Below are 14,450 nucleotides of genomic sequence, written 5' to 3'. Positions count from 1 at the left end.
AGCAGAGACTCCGTGTAAATCACAGGAAAAGAAAGTTTTTTACAAATAACCTGCAAACAACCCAGAGGAGAGGAAAGTCTCCACCTAAGACAGCCTTTGCTCTAAGGCTCCACAATGGCAGTGCCTGAGGCCACCCAGCACAGAGCCCCAGCTCACACAGAGCCCTCCACGGCCACCTCCCAGAGCCACGGGGATGTGCAGCTGGTGCTGGAGTGCCCTGCCTGAGTGACCTGCTGCTGCCAGAGCTCTTCTGCAGAGGACAGACAGAGCTTTGGGATGAATCATACCACGATATGTAGGCAAAGTCCCATTAATGGAACCACTCGGAGGCACTGCAGCTCCTAGTCAAGTACTGGGAGCTGGAAGCCATATTTATGAGTGAGATATATCCGCAGAGGGAGCAATAAACTGCAAAGCAAAGTATGAAGGTTTGCAGCAAACGCTGTAAAGTTTTACACTCCCGAAAACTGGGAATAAAAGATGTACCCATTTAAAGCAGAGTGGATGGAAGGGGTTTGCACAGGACTATAAAACAGCCTTATAACAGTTAATTGCTACTTTCTTGTTGCAGCCCAGAGAAAAGAACGGCTTAAATCCCTGTTGGAGAGTGGGAGCACAGAAAGGAGAGTGAGAAGCAGGGAGAGGAGCGCAGGGAACGGGAACCTTTTGTTTGGGATCCTCTACAGCACGCAAAGAGACGCCTTTTGTTCCCAGCAGCACTGGGCTGCTCCCGCTCCCCTCCTTGGGCAGAGCCTCTGGGGAGCCAGGCCTGGGGCAGGGGCCCAACAGCATGGCCAGCTGTTAATTACACATCCCTTAACTAAGATCCCATTGATGCCCATGCAACACTCAGCCAAACATCTGACCTGGGAGGAAAGGGCACAGCAGCGGGTGCATTCCTCTGACTCTGACAGGAACCTTGAAGCACAGCATTTCTGACCTCAGAAATACAGGGGAAAACTCTAAATGTTTTCTGCAACCACCAAAAGAACCAGCTGCCTTCAACCAACCCCCACAAAAGCACCCTCAAAGAACACCCATCCTTACCAGAGCACCTCCCCAGGCCAGTGTTCCACCACACAAGCTGCCTGCTTCCAAACCTCCTCTGGGATGACAACAGGAGCCATACTCGGGCAGAGGCCATGTAGAGCCCAAGCCAGCAAAGCCCTGAGGTGCTGCAAACACCAAAATCCCACCCCTCTCCAGCTCCCTCTGCCCTTTATAATCTCCCAGCTGCTGCACAGGTGAGGGGACAAGACCAAGGTGCTCCCCCATAGGCTGGGAGAGCTCCCTTCCTCCCTCCCCAGCCCTCTGCAGGTGCTGCTCATTTTTCCTGTGGTTTTCCCTCCCTGCAGTGGCAGATTTTGTGCGATACCCAGGAAAGCAGAGCCGTGCATTCCTCCCTATAAACACTGAGATGCTGTTTCCACCCATCAGAGCAGCACTTAGGGGGAGATGACAATGGAGCTCGTGCAGCCCTAATCACACACTTTGATTGAAATAAGAGTACGAGGGGAAATGGAAATCAGATGTCGAGCCAAGCTCTCATGGAGATGGGAAGCTGCAGCGTCAGAGCCATTCTGGGCGCTGCCACAGGGGCTGGCTCTTTGGGCTGACCTAATCGTGGCCTTCTAGTGCCTGAAGGGAGCCTATGCAGAGTTTCTACTCTTTGCAGCCTGGAGTGACAGGACAAGGGAGAAAGGCTTCACACTGACAGAGTAGGTTAGATTAGGTATTAGGAAGAAATCTTTCCCTGTGAGAGTGGGCAGGCCCTGGCACAGGCTGCCCAGAGAAGCTGTGGCTGCCCCTGGATCCCTGGAAGTGTCCAAGGCCAGGTTGGATGGGGCTTGGAGCAGCCTGGTCTGGTGGAAGGTGTCCCTGCCATGGCAGGCCAATCCCAGGACATCCTACCATTCTATGATTCCCAGGACCAGGCAGTGCCAGGCTGGCAGTGAGGGCAGTAAGCCTTGCCAGCTCGGAGATCCTCTGCCACTCCTGCTCAGAGGCTTCTGGGTGCTGACAGTTCGTGCTTTTATTCCCAGATTATGTCATTCAGTGACAAAATGAGGCTCTAAGGATGGAAAGCCATGCACTGCACTTAGAAATACCCCTGGGTCAGCTTGCCTGGCCAGCAAGGCTCTCGCAGGGCCCTGTGTCCCAGTGCTGCAGTAGCAGGGAGCACTGATCGTTGATTTTCCTGTCAGAAGAAAACCTCTTTTTCATGTTCATCTTTCTAGCTGACGTCCTTTTTACGCCTCACACGCTCAGCAGAGGGTTTGGCAGCAGCAGGTCTGGCTCGGTGAGGGGGTTTGTAAAGCAAACGCACCTTGGATCTACACTCGCACTTATTAGTTGGACGATGATGCCGCAGCTCCTCTGCTGTCACTCCTAACGATGGATCCTTAAGAAAGCAAAGGCCAATTATACAGATTTGGAGTCGGTAATGAGCCTCGAGCCGTTTGATCGTTCCGGCTCCAGCCGGGCGAGCGGCAGGAGCTCGGGCAGCCGCGGCGAGCAGCGCGGGGCTCTGCTGCCTCTGCGCGGCCGCGCCGGCGAAGCAGCGGCCCCGCGGGGCCCAGCCCGGCTGCCGGGGCCGCAGACCCGAGCTGCTCCCCAGAAACACGGGAGCAGGCGAACACGGGAGCAGGCGAACACGGGAGCAGGCGTAGGCGCTGTGAGGAGGGCTGACGGTGCCGGGCTGCGCGGCACGGCCGGGGCGAGCAGCGGAGCCGGCTCCCGGCAGGTGGGAGCGCCGGCTCTCTTCGCGGGGACGGAGTTTTACCAGCAGGACTTCGACCCTTGGGAGGATTGGAAAGAGTTTCACAGCACGAGGAGCAGCCGGGGAGGGGCAAGCGCGTTCACGATGCAGAACTCGAGGATGCTGCAAAGAATGTTCTGCTCAGTGAGCAGCCCCGAGGCGTTCGGAGCTGTGGGATGGCACCGCTCCTGGGCTGCCCCGCAGGAGCGAGCCGAGCGAGGCACAGACACACTCCTGCCCCGTCAGGGACACACTCCTGCCCTGTGAGGGACACAGCTGCCCTGTGAGGGACACTCCTGCCCCGTCAGGGACACTCCTGCCCCATCAGGGACACTCCTGCCCTGTGAGGGACACTCCTGCCCCGTCAGGGACACTCCTGCCCCGTCAGGGACACACTCCTGCCCTGTGAGGGACACTCCTGCCCCGTCAGGGACACACCTGCCCTGTCAGGGACACTCCTGCCCTGTGAGGGACACTCCTGCCCCGTCAGGGACACACCTGCCCTGTCAGGGACACTCCTGCCCCGTCAGGGACACACCTGCCCTGCGAGGGACACACCTGCCCTGTCAAGGACACTCCTGCCCTGTCAGGGACACTCCTGCCCTGCGAGGGACACTCCTGCCCCGTCAGGGACACTCCTGCCCCGTCAGGGACACTCCTGCCCCATCAGGGACACTCCTGCCCCGTCAGGGACACATCTGCCCCGTCAGGGACACTCCTGCCCTGTCAGGGACACATCTGCCCTGTCAGGGACACTCCTGCCCCGTCAGGGACACACCTGCCCTGTCAAGGACACTCCTGCCCTGTCAGGGACACACCTGCCCTGTCAAGGACACTCCTGCCCTGTCAGGGACACAGCTGCCCTGTCAAGGACACTCCTGCCCCGTCAGGGACCCCTGTGCCCAGGCGGACAGGGAACTGCCGCTGGAGCTGTGCCACAGCTCGAAGCACCATGGAGCCCAGCGGGGCCAGGGAGCGAGGGGACAGTGCCACCGCCCCAGGAGCTGGCACTGCCCTGCCACAGGCTCTGCACCCGCTGCAGGAGCTGCCCCTGGGCCGGGCTGCGGCCAGAGAGCCCTGGCACTGGGATATGGGCTGTGCCACGGCTCTGTGGCACTTGGGGTCACATCCCTGCGTTAGGGGAACACAGCCTGAGGGGCTCCGGGGGGTTTCTGCCATGGGGCAGTTCCCATCCTCACCGGGACGGTTTGTCCCCACTCTGCAGCAGGTGGGCTGAGAGGTGATAGCTTGGGAGACATCGGCTGTGGTCTCAGCATCTCGCAGCTCCTGTCTGCTCGTGACCACTTCCAGGAGATCATCACCTCCTGACCAGAACTGCTGGGAGCTGGAGAATGGAGCAGGAGCTTTCCACTGGGAGCCAGCGGTGAAATATGTCTGTGAGCTGGGAGGGGACAGGAGAGGCTGGTGTCCTACTGCCTGTCACTGCCCAGGCACAGCCCAGGGGGCCACAGATGCTAAATATCCACAGAATGAGTCTTCATCTACTTTTACATTTTCTTGCCAGGGAGAAATGGGCAGAAAAGCAGGAGAAACTGAGGAAGAAGCTGAAGCAAAAAAAAACCCAAAAAAACTAACCCAAATAAACCCTCCAAAAATGTACCCCACCAAGCCTCTTCTGTGGTTGAAACTGGCAAGTGGAATTAGTTGAAATCTCAGCAATATTTCCAAGTGCTCATTAAGAGTGAAAACAGGCAAAGAACAGGCTTTTCCTTGCAAAGCAAAAGTTTTCTGGTTTTCCACTTTGCTCCTTTGAAGAGCAAAAAGAGCACAAAATAGCAACACAAACAAGCCAAGAGAACCCCAAGAGCACCTCTGATACACCTGACGTGGCTCCTGCTCTCCCACCGTGCATTTTTCAAGCCTGGGCTGGGCGAGGCTGTGCTGGGCAATGCCAGAGCCCAGCAGCTCCTGCCGTGGCACGTGGAACGAGCCAGGATGGCACGGGCACCCCGCGCTCCCAGCCAGGCCCGGGGGACCCAGCCAGGGAAAACAGGCAGAGCGGAGCCAACGGGGCTCCGGGGAAATTAAGGCAAAGTGGAAGTCCTGGCAAAGCGAGGTAGTAATTCCCTTTCTGAGCGAGTGACTGTTTGGAATTTAACCAGGCGAACGCGATTAAGCCAAATGGATATAAATTCTAGGTGCGGCGGCAAGTAATGAAGTGGAGAAAATGAACAGCACCCAATTAACAAGGAAATCGGATCTGCTGCAACGCGAGGGGATCTAATAAAAAATGAAGGCTCAACTGCCCCTTTCAAAATTTTTCCAGATGGAGAACACCCGTTTTACGTCGAGCATCTTCTGGGATACCCAGGGGATTGCAGCAGCTGGGGAGAGCCAGGGATGCTTTCCAAAGTCCTTGGAGAAGTGAACGCCTGGGAAGTGAACGTGCCTGCCTCCGTTCCTGTTCCTGCTCCCATGTTCCCACTGCCCCATTCCCATTCCCATTCCCATTCCCACTGCCCCGTTCCCGTTCTCCCGTTCCCACTGCCCTGTTCCCGTTCCCATTGCTCCATTCCTGTTCCCCGTTCCCATTCCCGTTCCCATTTCCCCGTTCCCATTCCCGTTCCCATTTCCCCGCTCCCGTTCCCATTCCCGTTCCCATTTCCCCGCTCCCATTCCCGTTCCCATTCCCCCGTTCCCGTTCCCATTCCCGTTCCCATTTCCCCGTTCCCATTCCCGTTCCATTTCCCCGCTCCCATTCCCGTTCCCATTTCCCCGTTCCCATTCCCATTCCCATTCCCGTTCCCATTCCCGTTCCCATTTCCCCGTTCCCATTCCCGTTCCCATTCCCGTTCCATTTCCCCGCTCCCATTCCCGTTCCCATTTCCCCGTTCCCATTCCCATTCCCATTCCCGTTCCCATTCCCCCGTTCCCATTTCCCCGTTCCCATTCCCGTTCCCATTCCCGTTCCCATTTCCCCGTTCCCATTCCCATTTCCCCGTTCCCATTCCCGTTCCCATTTCCCCGTTCCCATTTCCCCGTTCCCATTCCCATTTCCCCGTTCCCATTCCCGTTCCCATTCCCGTTCCCATTTCCCCGTTCCCATTCCCCCGTTCCCATTCCCGTTCCCATTTCCCCGTTCCCATTCCCGTTCCCATTTCCCCGTTCCCATTCCCCCGTTCCCATTCCCGTTCCCATTCCCCCGTTCCCATTCCCCCGTTCCCATTCCCGTTCCCATTCCCGTTCCCATTCCCGTTTCCCCGTTCCCATTCCCCCGTTCCCATTCCCGTTCCCATTTCCCCATTTCCCCGCTCCCATTCCCCCGTTCCCATTCCCGTTCCCATTCCCGTTCCCATTCCCCCGTTCCCATTCCCGTTCCCATTGCCCCGTTCCCATTCCCGTTCCCATTTCCCCGTTCCCATGTTCCCCGTTCCCATTCCCGTTCCCATTTCCCCGTTCCCATTTCCCCGTTCCCATTCCCGTTCCCATTTCCCCGTTCCCATTTCCCCGTTCCCGTTCCCGTTCCCATTCCCCCGTTCCCATTCCCGTTCCCATTTCCCCGTTCCCATTCCCCCGTTCCCATTCCCGTTCCCATTTCCCCGTTCCCATGTTCCCCGTTCCCATTCCCGTTCCCATTCCCCCGTTCCCATTTCCGTTCCCATTTCCCCGTTCCCATTCCCGTTCCCATTTCCCCGTTCCCATTCCCCCGTTCCCATTCCCCCGTTCCCATGTTCCCGTCCCCCTGGCCCCGCCCCGCCGGAAGGGGCGGGCGCGGCCCGCGCGTGCGGTGACGTCACGCCCCGCGCGGGGCGGGGGGAGCAGCGGCCGGGCGCGCGCGCGCTCGGATCCCGGCGCGGCCATGGGGGCAGCGGCTGCCGAGGCGAACCGGACGCTGTTCGTGGGGAACCTGGACCCCAAGGTCACCGAGGAGCTCATCTTCGAGCTCTTCCACCAGGTACGCCCGGCGCCCGCGCGGCCTGCACCGGGGGAGGGCGCGGCGGGAGGGCCGCGGCCGCCATGGCCGGCGGGGCTACGGCGGCCGCCGCGGGACACGGTTCGGCGCGGCGCACGTGCTCGGCGGCGGCCGCTCCCGCCCGGTGCTTGCCTAACGCCTTCGCTCCCGGGGCCAGGCGGGCCCCGTGATCACCGTGAAGATCCCGAAGGACCGGGACGGGCGGCCCAAGCAGTTCGCCTTCGTCAATTTCAAGCACGAGGAGTCGGTGCCGTACGGGCTGCGGCTGCTCAACGGGATCAAGCTGTACGGGCGGCCCATGCGCATCCAGTTCCGATCAGGTACCGCAGGCTGTTCACCGCTTTCTAGAGGGAACGTGAGCTGCAGTCATGGTTATTCGGGTAGATTGCAGGAGCCTCTCTCCAGAGGTCCCTCATCTGCCAGCTCTGCTCCCCTCGCACCCTCCTGTCCCTCACAGCCGATGTGACCCCTTGGCTGAGCCTTCTCTGTGGGTTCTTATTGGTTATTCCTGCAGCACCTCTAAGATCTCTTCTAAATTATCACATGAGCATTAAAAATTGCATCTGATAGTGGTTAAATGAGGCACACTGGCTACAATATCTCTGCCCTTTGAGGTGGGAATTTAGGCAGTTGCAGTGCTTTACTTTGGTAACTGGACCATGTGCTTTTGCAGATCACTGATGAAACTTGAGACCCAATTAAATGTGTGGAAACTTGAGAGCCAATTCAAAATGGGTTGATTTTCTGCAAGTTCACTTCACACCCGAGTTCCTTAACTGGTATTTGTGGGTCTCCTGAAATATTTGTCTCTCCCCAGGGAGCAGCCATGCAGCCCAGGATATCAATCCATCCTGTTCCCAGCTCGGAGCTGCTGGCACCAACCCTCCTGGGATGCCTCATCCAGCATCCAACTGCAGCAGGTACGAGTCTCGCCAGCACGGGAGCGTGCAGTGCAGACAGACATTGCACGGTTCACTGTGTTCCTGGCTACTTCCAAGTGCAGTTTGGTGCTTCCTTCCTGTGGAGGGAACACCAGTGGGATGCAGATGCCCCTCGGAGTGCAGCAGTTTAAGGCTGAAACTGCTGATGTGTTTTCCCTGCAGGTATGAGAGGGTTCCAGATGGCATGGCCGCTCCGGGGTACCCGCCGAGCCTGCAGAGACAAGCGGTGGTACGTGCACGCACTCACGGGCTCAGCTTGTGGGAGCGTATTTTTGGAGTGCTGGAACTACAGTTCCAGAAGATTGGAAGCTCCTGGGACAGAGGGGGCCGGCTGGGAGGGCTGTGGGTGACACAAAGGTTCTGTTCCGTTCTGGAATTTGCAGCGTGGATTAGCGGGCAGCGAGCGTGCCCAAGCAAGCGTCCCTCTCCCTCTTTCCCTTCCAGATGAACAGTGCGGCTCGGCAGCAGCCCCAGTTCGGGGGCAAATACGAGCAGCCCGGCTTTGCCCCTCCCGGCTACCCCCACTCCTTCCACGCTCTGCCGGGCTCCCCAGGGCCGCGGCGGCCGGAGGGGCCGGCGCCGCGCAAGGGCCGGCTGGGCGCCCACCCCTACTCCCCGGACGGCCGCCACTTCGGCCGCGAGCGCTTCGGCGACCCCGACTACGGCCGCGGCAAGCGTGACGAGTACGGCTTCGAGGAGCGGGGCCACGAGGCCGAGCACCACTACCGGGGCGGGCGCGAGGAGCACTACGACGACAGGCACCGCGACAGCTGGAGCTACGAGTACCGCAGGGAGAGCTACAGAGAGCCCAAGTGGCACTCGGCGCGGCATTGATGGACTCGAGGGCAAAGGAACGTTGTTTCTTACTCAGTACATGTATAAACCCCCCCAAAAAAACCCCGGTGAAGACACCTTTCAGTGTGATTTTAAAAAAAAATACCAGCAGTGCAGTCCTGCCAAACTCTGGTCTCAGTATTAAATGTGTTAACGCACACTTCAGGGCTTTTGACGGGCTAAGAAAGCTGTGGTGAATTCTTGGAGAAGCCACCACTCTGTCCTTGTGTCACAGATAAGTGCTGTTGGTATTGTTTTACAAGGAATGAACATCTGTGTCAGATGAACGGGTCTGGTGTTTTAAGCAGAGCTCAGGTGGGACAGATGCTGCCTGGCATCTGTAACATTCCTCATAATCTTTTTTTATACAGTCACAAAATCACAGGTTGCTCTGGGTTGGTAGCAACCTTAAAGACCACCTCACTCCAACCCCCTGCCACAAGCAGGAACACCTTCCACTGCACCAGGCTGCTCAGAGCCCCATCCAACCTGGCCCTGAACGCTTCCAGTGATGGAGCATCCACAATTTCCATGGGCAACTTGTTACAGTACCTAAGCACCCTCACAGTAAATAATGTTTTCCTGATATGTAATATAAACGTACTCTCTTTCAATTTGAACCCATTCCCTGTTGTCCATTTGAAATATAACAACATTATCTTGGAGAACATTAAAAGTCCCTGGGGAAAGCCCCTGGGAGAACCTCCGCCTTTGAGGCCGGGGCAGCGGAGCTGCTCCGTGGCACCCGTGACGGGAGGCGGGCCGCGGACCACCGCGGACTACATCTCCCAGCAGCCCTTGCGGCGCACCCGATCCCCGTGGAGCCCGGGCGGCGGCGTGGGGGCCGCCGGGAGCTGTAGTGCGGCGGCTATGCTGGGCGGCGGCCGCGCCGGCCTAGGCCGCCTGCGGATCAGCGCCGGGCGGTTGTGGCGGGGCCGGCGGAGCGCGGCGGCCATGGCCGGCGGCGACATGGGGCAGCGCATGGTCTGGGTGGACCTGGAGGTGCGGGCAGGCGCTGCGGGGCGCGGGGAAGGAGCGGGCGGGACGGGGGGCGCGGGCCCCGGGCGCGCTGACGCTGCCGCTCGCCCCTGGCAGATGACGGGCCTGGACGTGGAGAAGGACCAGATCCTGGAGATGGCGTGTCTGATCACCGACTGCGACCTCAACGTGCTGGCCGAGGTGAGCCGCGCGGCACCCCGCGGGCGCTCCCAGGGACAAAGTAACGCCGAGCGGCCCCGGCCCCGGCCCCGGCCCCGGCCCCGCACCGGCCCCGGCCCCGGCCCCGGCCCCGGCCCCGGCCCCGGCCCCGGCTCCGGCCCCGGCCCCGCACCGGCCCCGGCCCCGCACCGGCCCCGGCTCCGGCCCCGGCCCCGCACCGGCCCCGGCTCCGGCCCCGGCCCCGGCCCCGGCCCCGCACCGGCCCCGCACCGGCCCCGGCCCCGCACCGGCCCCGCACCGGCCCCGGCCCCGGCCCCGGCCCCGGCCCCGGCCCCGCACCGGCCCCGGCCCCGGCCCCGGCCCCGCACCGGCCCCGGCCCCGCACCGGCAGCGTGGGAGCGGCACCGAGCCCGGGACCTGCGTCACGCCGCACCGAGTGTCTCCGGGCTGACACTGCTCCGTGCTCCGTGCTCGGGACCGAACTTTGACGTGCTTCCAAACTTGTCTTCCCATGACCTTTTGTGCCTTCCTGTCCCCGACAGGGCCCGAACCTGATTATCAACCAGCCCGACGAGCTGCTGGAGAGCATGTCCGAGTGGTGCAAGGAGCACCACGGCAAGGTAAAACGCTCCTGTGCCTGGGCCGCGGGGAGACTGACGTGAATTCCGAGGGATCGGTGTAATTCTGAGAGATCGGCTGCACTGGGCTGTAATTCTGAGGGATCAGCAGCAGTGAGGCTCCCCTGGCAGCGGGGCCAGAATGGGATCTGTCGCTCAGGGATGTGCCGCTGGCTCGCATCTCCCAAGGCAGGGCTCAGCCTCCTTTCTCTCAGTGGGAGGCTGGGATTTGGGGTTTCGTTCCTTGGTCCTCTCACAGACCTGCTGGCCACCTCCTGCCTCTGTGGCATGCTGGTGTAGACTGGGTTGGGTTCAGATTCTGACAGCTCCTCCTGCTGAAGTCTTGCATAAAATAATTCCAGTGGGGAAGGGGAGGTGAAACTTGAATGCCTGAGTAAGAACAGGGGCAGGATCGTTGCAGAATAGTCCAGAGCCAGTCAAATGCAGATTTCTTCCTGTGGACTCCGGTGCATGTGGGATTAAACAGGCCTGTAAACACTGGGCTTTTGCCTGTCCCCTCAGTGCTGTAAGCCTTGTGGGTTTTTTCACTGAAAGCTTCACTTTTGCAGCAAGAGATTATTTTTAGTTCTTTGGGCCACCAAAGAAAGGTTCCTCCTTGCCAGCAGCAAGAGAGCAAATGGATTTTCCAGTCCCTGATGATGAATTGAAATTCAAGTTAGTTTTCAATTAAGGGCTGAAGTTTTAAGACATCCATAACCCCCCTTATTCTCCCTTCAGCATCTTGCTCTCCCTGGGAAGAATTAGCAAGAGTTTGAGAAATGAATATTAATTTACTGTGGTGGGTGCTTTTCCCTGCCCCAGTCAAGGATTCCGGCTCAGCTCAGCTCGGGAGTGAATTGGAGATGGTAGCATGCGTCCTTGCTGCTCCTGAGGAGCTACTTATTTTTAATTGACTAAGAGAAGAGAAGCAATTAGAATATAGATGAAAATGCTGCCACATAATGAATTTTTTAACCACCACTTGGATCTGTCAAGTAGATTTTTGCTGCACAGTCGTGGAAATATATAGCGTAGCCAGATGGAAATAAATCACTGAGAACACTTGGAGAGGATTTGACATTTAGCTATTGAAAAAAAAAAAAAGGGAGGAACTTTCTTGATTTATAGGAATCTTGATAAACCCTGAAGGCAGGAGCCTGTTTATTTGTGTTCACTGGTACCTGCTGCTCCCTGCTGGGGAGGTGAGTGCCTCTCCTGAAATGGGGATATGAAGGGATGTAGCGCTCTCCTGGCTCAAGGATGTGCAGGTGGGTAAACAACGCCTCACATCTTGGGAACTGAAAAGAAGTCTGAGCAAGGAAATCCAAAAAAGGGAAGGAAAAAGTCCCAAACCCCCCAGGAAGGTCAGTGCTGTCAGGACTATGTACCTGTCTTGGTTTTCCTTACCAAGCAGGAGGTCCCTGAGGAGAGTAAAGGCTGGGGGTGCCCCAGAGAACTGAGGTATGGAGTTCAGGAGGCACCTGGGGAACAAACAGCACTCCAGGGCTTGACCTTTCACTGCAGAGTTAAACATTTACTTGAGAACTGGAGCATTCCTGGCAGTGCCTGTGACAGGGTGTTTCTGATTTACGACTTGGCTCTTTTTTGCAGTCTGGCCTCACTAAAGCTGTGAAGGAGAGTAAAATCTCGCTGCAGCAGGCAGAGTACGAGTTCCTGTCCTTCGTGCGGCAGCAGACACCCCCGGGGCTCTGTCCCCTCGCAGGTGAGGCACCTTTGTTCTGCACTACAGCACATCATCCATCCTGCGCTCCCTGCGGGATGAAGCACGCGCTGGCACGTGTGCCAGGGCTGGGTTCCTGTCCCGTGCTCTGTCTTCTCCTCCCTGCTATCCAGCCAAAGGCCGAGTAAGGATCTTCCAGGTGTCCTGTTACCCAGAACTGCTTTCAGAATCTCTGCTGAGTCAAATGAATACCAATGGCCACTTTCACTTGGCGAAAAACCCGATGTTGCTGTAATTCTTTGATATTTATCTGTGTGACACAAATTGTGGGAGTAGTAACTGGGGAATTACTAGAGGTATTAGTATTAAACCCCGTGTGATCGTGCAATGAAAATCTGACAAACCTTTACAATCATATTTGCTGGAAAATGGGATAAATGAGGTGCTTGTGAAGGGCTTTTCTTCCCCTGTGATCTCTCCCAGCTCGCTCCGCCTGCTGCTCGTTTCCATGTTGCTCTGTAGCGTCTTTGAAGAAACATCTTGTTTGTGTCTTTGTAGGTAACTCTGTTCATGCAGATAAGAAATTCCTTGACAAATACATGCCGCAGTTCATGAGGCACCTTCATTACAGGATCATTGATGTGAGCACTGTCAAGGAACTTTGCAGGTGAATGTTCCCCCAGTTAAGTGGTTTGATAGATAACCTGAGGGTGCTGGGGGCAGATCACAGCAGGGGGACTCGCAGGGCTGTGGCTTCCCCGGGTGTCAGTGAAACCAAGGTTCCTTCACCAAGTGTAACAAACCTGCAGCAGCCACCAGATGTGGCTTTGAATCCCAGTTTTGTTTTTAAGTGGCAGTTTTTCTGCTCACAGGCGCTGGTATCCAGAAGAATACGAGTTTGCACCAAAGAAGGCGGCTTCTCACAGGTGAGCTTTGTGCCTCTGCCACTGACAGAGCAGGGCTTGTCTTGCAGAGAGCTTTGCTCTTCCTGAGCAAGATATGGGGCTCCCTGTGAATTCCAGTATTCTGTGGATGATGCAGGTGGAGATGGTGTGCTTCTACACCCTGTCAGATGTTTGAATTCTCCTGTCCAAATCCTAGATAGTGTAGGGAAAGGGCTTATTAAAATCCAGAGAACCAGAAGTTTCCTCAGCCCTTCTGATTCACTCTGCTCTTCAAAGTGCATGTTTGTTTGCCATGCAATCAATCAGTCAGTGGGGGTTATCTGCCCTTCTTTTGGGCAGAGGTGGTCACAGAAACGCAAACATTTGAAAGTGTGAATGGGGGGTGAGAGTCCTGCTCCTGCCCGTTTCCTGAGCTTGGGTGGCAGGAAGGAGCCATGGAACCTCTGTGGCTCCGCTCTGATGTGCCTGTGCTGGGCAGGAGGGAGGCTCTGGTACACACAGAGGAGGAGGAGGAGGAGGGCTGGCTGTCGCAGAGGTCCTGGCTGAAGTGGTGGTTGATGTGCTGCTGCATAGAGCTGAGCCCTGAGCATGCCCTGGCTGGAGCTGGGCAGCTCTCCAGAGCCCCGTCTCTTCCCTGGGTTGGATTGTTTCTGACAGCGATGCTGTGACCCTGCTGGTTTCCACAGCTGTGTCCCAGGCTGACATAAATTGATAAGCCGTGTGGTACTCCCTGGCACGTTGGCACCACTGGACTTTTATTCCTTCCCTGAGACAATGAATGTTATTTTCATTTCTGACAGATGCACCTTCCATGTACATCAGTTTGGTTTCCTGCAGCCTGGAAGTTTTCAGCAGCATTGGGATGTGGGCATAGCTGGAGATGTACCCAGGCTCTTTGAAACCCTCCTTAATTCTCTTTCAGAGCACTTGATGACATCAGGGAAAGCATCAAAGAACTCCAGTTCTACAGAGACCACATCTTTAAGAGGAAAACGGATGAGAAGAAAAGGAAACTGATTGAGAACGGGGAAAGCGATAAAGCTGCCAGCTGATTTCCCCTCCTGTCACACCAACCCGTAGCACACAGTAGATGCGTCTCCTGGTTTTTTTTTCGTTTGCCAGTCTCTTGGGAAGCTGCACCCTGGGTTACCTTGTTTCTTACCAGCTGTTCAATGCAGACAGAAGCCTGAGTTGCTGCTGCTTTTCAGTTTGAGCGGGGGATCGGCACGCTGGGCCTCAGCAGCGCCCGGGTTCGGATGTTCTAGGTAAAACACGCTGTTTGATACTCCTTGCACCTGGTTTGAGGTGCAGTCTTTCACGACACAATAAAACAGGTCAGTTGAAAGATGGTGGTTTTGGACAGCCTTTCTTTGGTGCTCGCCACGCTGCTCCTGGCCTCCCCTGGGCTGTCCTGGAGCGGGAGCTGCTGGCCCATAAACCAGAGGGTGTAATGGAGCGCGGGGTGTGCGGCTCCCAGGCATGTTTTTATTATGGGCATTAATAATAATGGCCATCCAGGGCTTCTCAATCCTGCTGATTGTTGGAACACCTGCTCTGCCAGCCCTGGGAATGATTGTTATTGCAGAGAGGCCGTTAAAATGGTTAATGGGGCAAATAAATGA

General features: G+C 57.2%; 3 protein-coding genes across 3 annotated transcripts; all 3 read left to right on the top strand.

The window, feature by feature from the left end:
- Window positions 1-2,443: 2,443 nt before the first annotated feature.
- On the top strand, window positions 2,444-6,452 carry NNMT (nicotinamide N-methyltransferase). Its single transcript, XM_085560427.1, is given in 3 exon segments — window positions 2,444-2,999; window positions 3,984-4,080; window positions 4,082-6,452. Coding segments are annotated over 3 exon segments (999 nt in total). The 3' UTR covers window positions 4,428-6,452.
- Window positions 6,453-6,521: 69 nt separating this feature from the next.
- Window positions 6,522-9,081, top strand: RBM7 (RNA binding motif protein 7). The gene is made up of 5 exons (XM_021530038.2): window positions 6,522-6,674; window positions 6,850-7,012; window positions 7,510-7,612; window positions 7,796-7,862; window positions 8,078-9,081. Exons 1-5 carry the CDS (start codon window positions 6,579-6,581, stop codon window positions 8,465-8,467), a joined length of 819 nt encoding a protein of 272 aa, XP_021385713.2. The 5' UTR covers window positions 6,522-6,578; the 3' UTR covers window positions 8,468-9,081.
- Window positions 9,082-9,323: 242 nt separating this feature from the next.
- REXO2 (RNA exonuclease 2) lies at window positions 9,324-14,173 on the top strand. Its single transcript, XM_021530040.3, has 7 exons — window positions 9,324-9,469; window positions 9,563-9,646; window positions 10,168-10,245; window positions 11,854-11,965; window positions 12,482-12,590; window positions 12,796-12,849; window positions 13,751-14,173. Exons 1-7 carry the CDS (start codon window positions 9,338-9,340, stop codon window positions 13,878-13,880), a joined length of 699 nt encoding a protein of 232 aa, XP_021385715.1. The 5' UTR covers window positions 9,324-9,337; the 3' UTR covers window positions 13,881-14,173.
- Window positions 14,174-14,450: the final 277 nt, after the last annotated feature.

This window comes from Lonchura striata, chromosome 24 (genome assembly GCF_050655825.1).
Source record: "Lonchura striata isolate lonStrDom1 chromosome 24, ASM5065582v1, whole genome shotgun sequence".
Taxonomy (NCBI): domain Eukaryota; kingdom Metazoa; phylum Chordata; class Aves; order Passeriformes; family Estrildidae; genus Lonchura; species Lonchura striata.
The sequence above is the reverse complement of the archived record's forward strand: the minus strand, read 5'-3'. Positions and strand labels throughout refer to the sequence as shown.